This window comes from Poecilia reticulata, linkage group LG18 (assembly GCF_000633615.1).
Source record: "Poecilia reticulata strain Guanapo linkage group LG18, Guppy_female_1.0+MT, whole genome shotgun sequence".
Lineage (NCBI taxonomy): Eukaryota > Metazoa > Chordata > Actinopteri > Cyprinodontiformes > Poeciliidae > Poecilia > Poecilia reticulata.
In genome coordinates, this window is record NC_024348.1 from 21,071,351 (window position 1) to 21,072,982 (window position 1,632).

The following is a 1,632-nucleotide window of genomic DNA, read 5'->3' on the forward strand; positions in this document are numbered from 1 at the left end:
TAATAAAAATTGTGCAATAAAGTTGGTCAAAATGTCTCCTAGCAACAGAAGCTCAGTCCAGATTTCTTCATGACCAAMACACAAAATGATTGAGATATTTTCATTAATTTGTTGTAAAAGAATGATTAGGGAAAATATTGGTTAATTAAAACCAATAAGTTTCACTATCTGTCTGTAATATCCCTGTTTTCTCATGTTGTGCAGCTTTAGTTATGATCCATAAATCAGACTGTATGCAAAGGGAAWAGTGACTCTTTCATGTATCTGGATTTTATCGTTTTTCAGGCTGCAGTGAAAATGTTTTATTTGACTCTGATGGATGTAATGTTACACAAGAGATCTTTTGTTTACAGTTGCATCCAAAACTGAAGWAAAACTCAAAGGTTTGTTCATGTTACTATGAGGAAACATTGTTAAATTGTTGTTTTACTTCTACATTAAATGCCTGAAATGTTTTAAACTATAWAGACTTTTAAACATTGCATGATTACAGGAACAGCCAGTAGAGAGAAATACTTTTCTGCAAGTTTGTTATGTTCTTTTTTGTGATATTAATCAGTCTGTATTTATTAAACATAAATGGGGAATTTATTTTAYACGGGGAAAATYTGMCATTATCCTGTCCAGTTGCTCTCTAGTCATGTTAATTTGTAGTTAAAGTTTAATATCCATTTGCTCTAGAGGTGAAATTGTTTTCTTTCTGATGTGGGAGTTAAGTTACTGTAAATTAAATCCATACATGGTGTTTCTTCTTAAACATTATGACTTAAAACTTTGTATGTCAAACGTTGCACATTTACTTGTGGCATTGACCAAAACGTTTGGATTGAATACAACTGACTGTATAAAACATTATATTTCTCTTATACGTATTGAATTTACAAACAAAGCGCCGTATTTACCTAAGTTTGTGTCTTAAATTGTAAAATACTTTTTAATTCATACGATTTCTGTGTGTTGCTCTGAAACAGATGCTCCACCATCAGGGCACAAAGAAAGTTTGAATCCCAGCTGCTGTCTTTGGTTACTTTCTTCTACAGTTATTGTTTCCTTAAGTTTGATATTGTGAAATATTGTTACTTTGTGCTAAGAGGGAAGTGAGGAATCATGTAAATATTCAAAATAAATACAAAAAAATGACCACGGAGATTTCTAAATCTGAAAAGTATCAGACAAAAAAAATCTGTCAAGTTTTCTTGAATTAAAAATAAAAATGTTCGATAGAACAAATACAAACAGCAACAACAGTCAAGAGAAAGCAGGGAAGGGATGAGCTGAAAGGGTTAAAAATGAAAATGAAAATGAAAATGAAAAGATTTGTTTTAATAAGATGTTTTTTATCTATACAACACAAAGACCAGAGGATCAAAACTGAGAAATAATATGTAAAAATGTATCTAATATGAATCCATTATTATTTATTTATCATCAGAAAAACTAAAACAAGACGATTTATGAGCAGAAATACAGATTTAGAAAGAAGCAACCAGCATCCAGGTTTAAATACATAACAGTTCAATCATAGTAATAAAACAGGTTATATTTGGTACATAAAATAAAAAACTGAGGATGTAAGCCACTTAAATTGGTCTCTTCCCCCTGTRCTGCAGCAGAGTTGCAGCTAACGGATCA

At 30.8% G+C, this 1,632-nt stretch overlaps 1 protein-coding gene across 1 annotated transcript in view; it reads left to right on the forward strand.

Annotated features, from left to right (window-relative positions):
* The window catches only part of LOC103480938 (L-amino-acid oxidase-like), a 25,176-nt gene extending 24,172 nt beyond the window's left edge, over nucleotides 1–1,004 (forward strand). The window contains exon 7 of the mRNA XM_017310357.1: nucleotides 972–1,004. Within this exon, the coding sequence (XP_017165846.1) occupies nucleotides 972–1,004 (33 nt within the window). The remainder of the gene's footprint in view (nucleotides 1–971) is intronic.
* The last annotated feature ends 628 nt before the right edge of the window (nucleotides 1,005–1,632 follow it).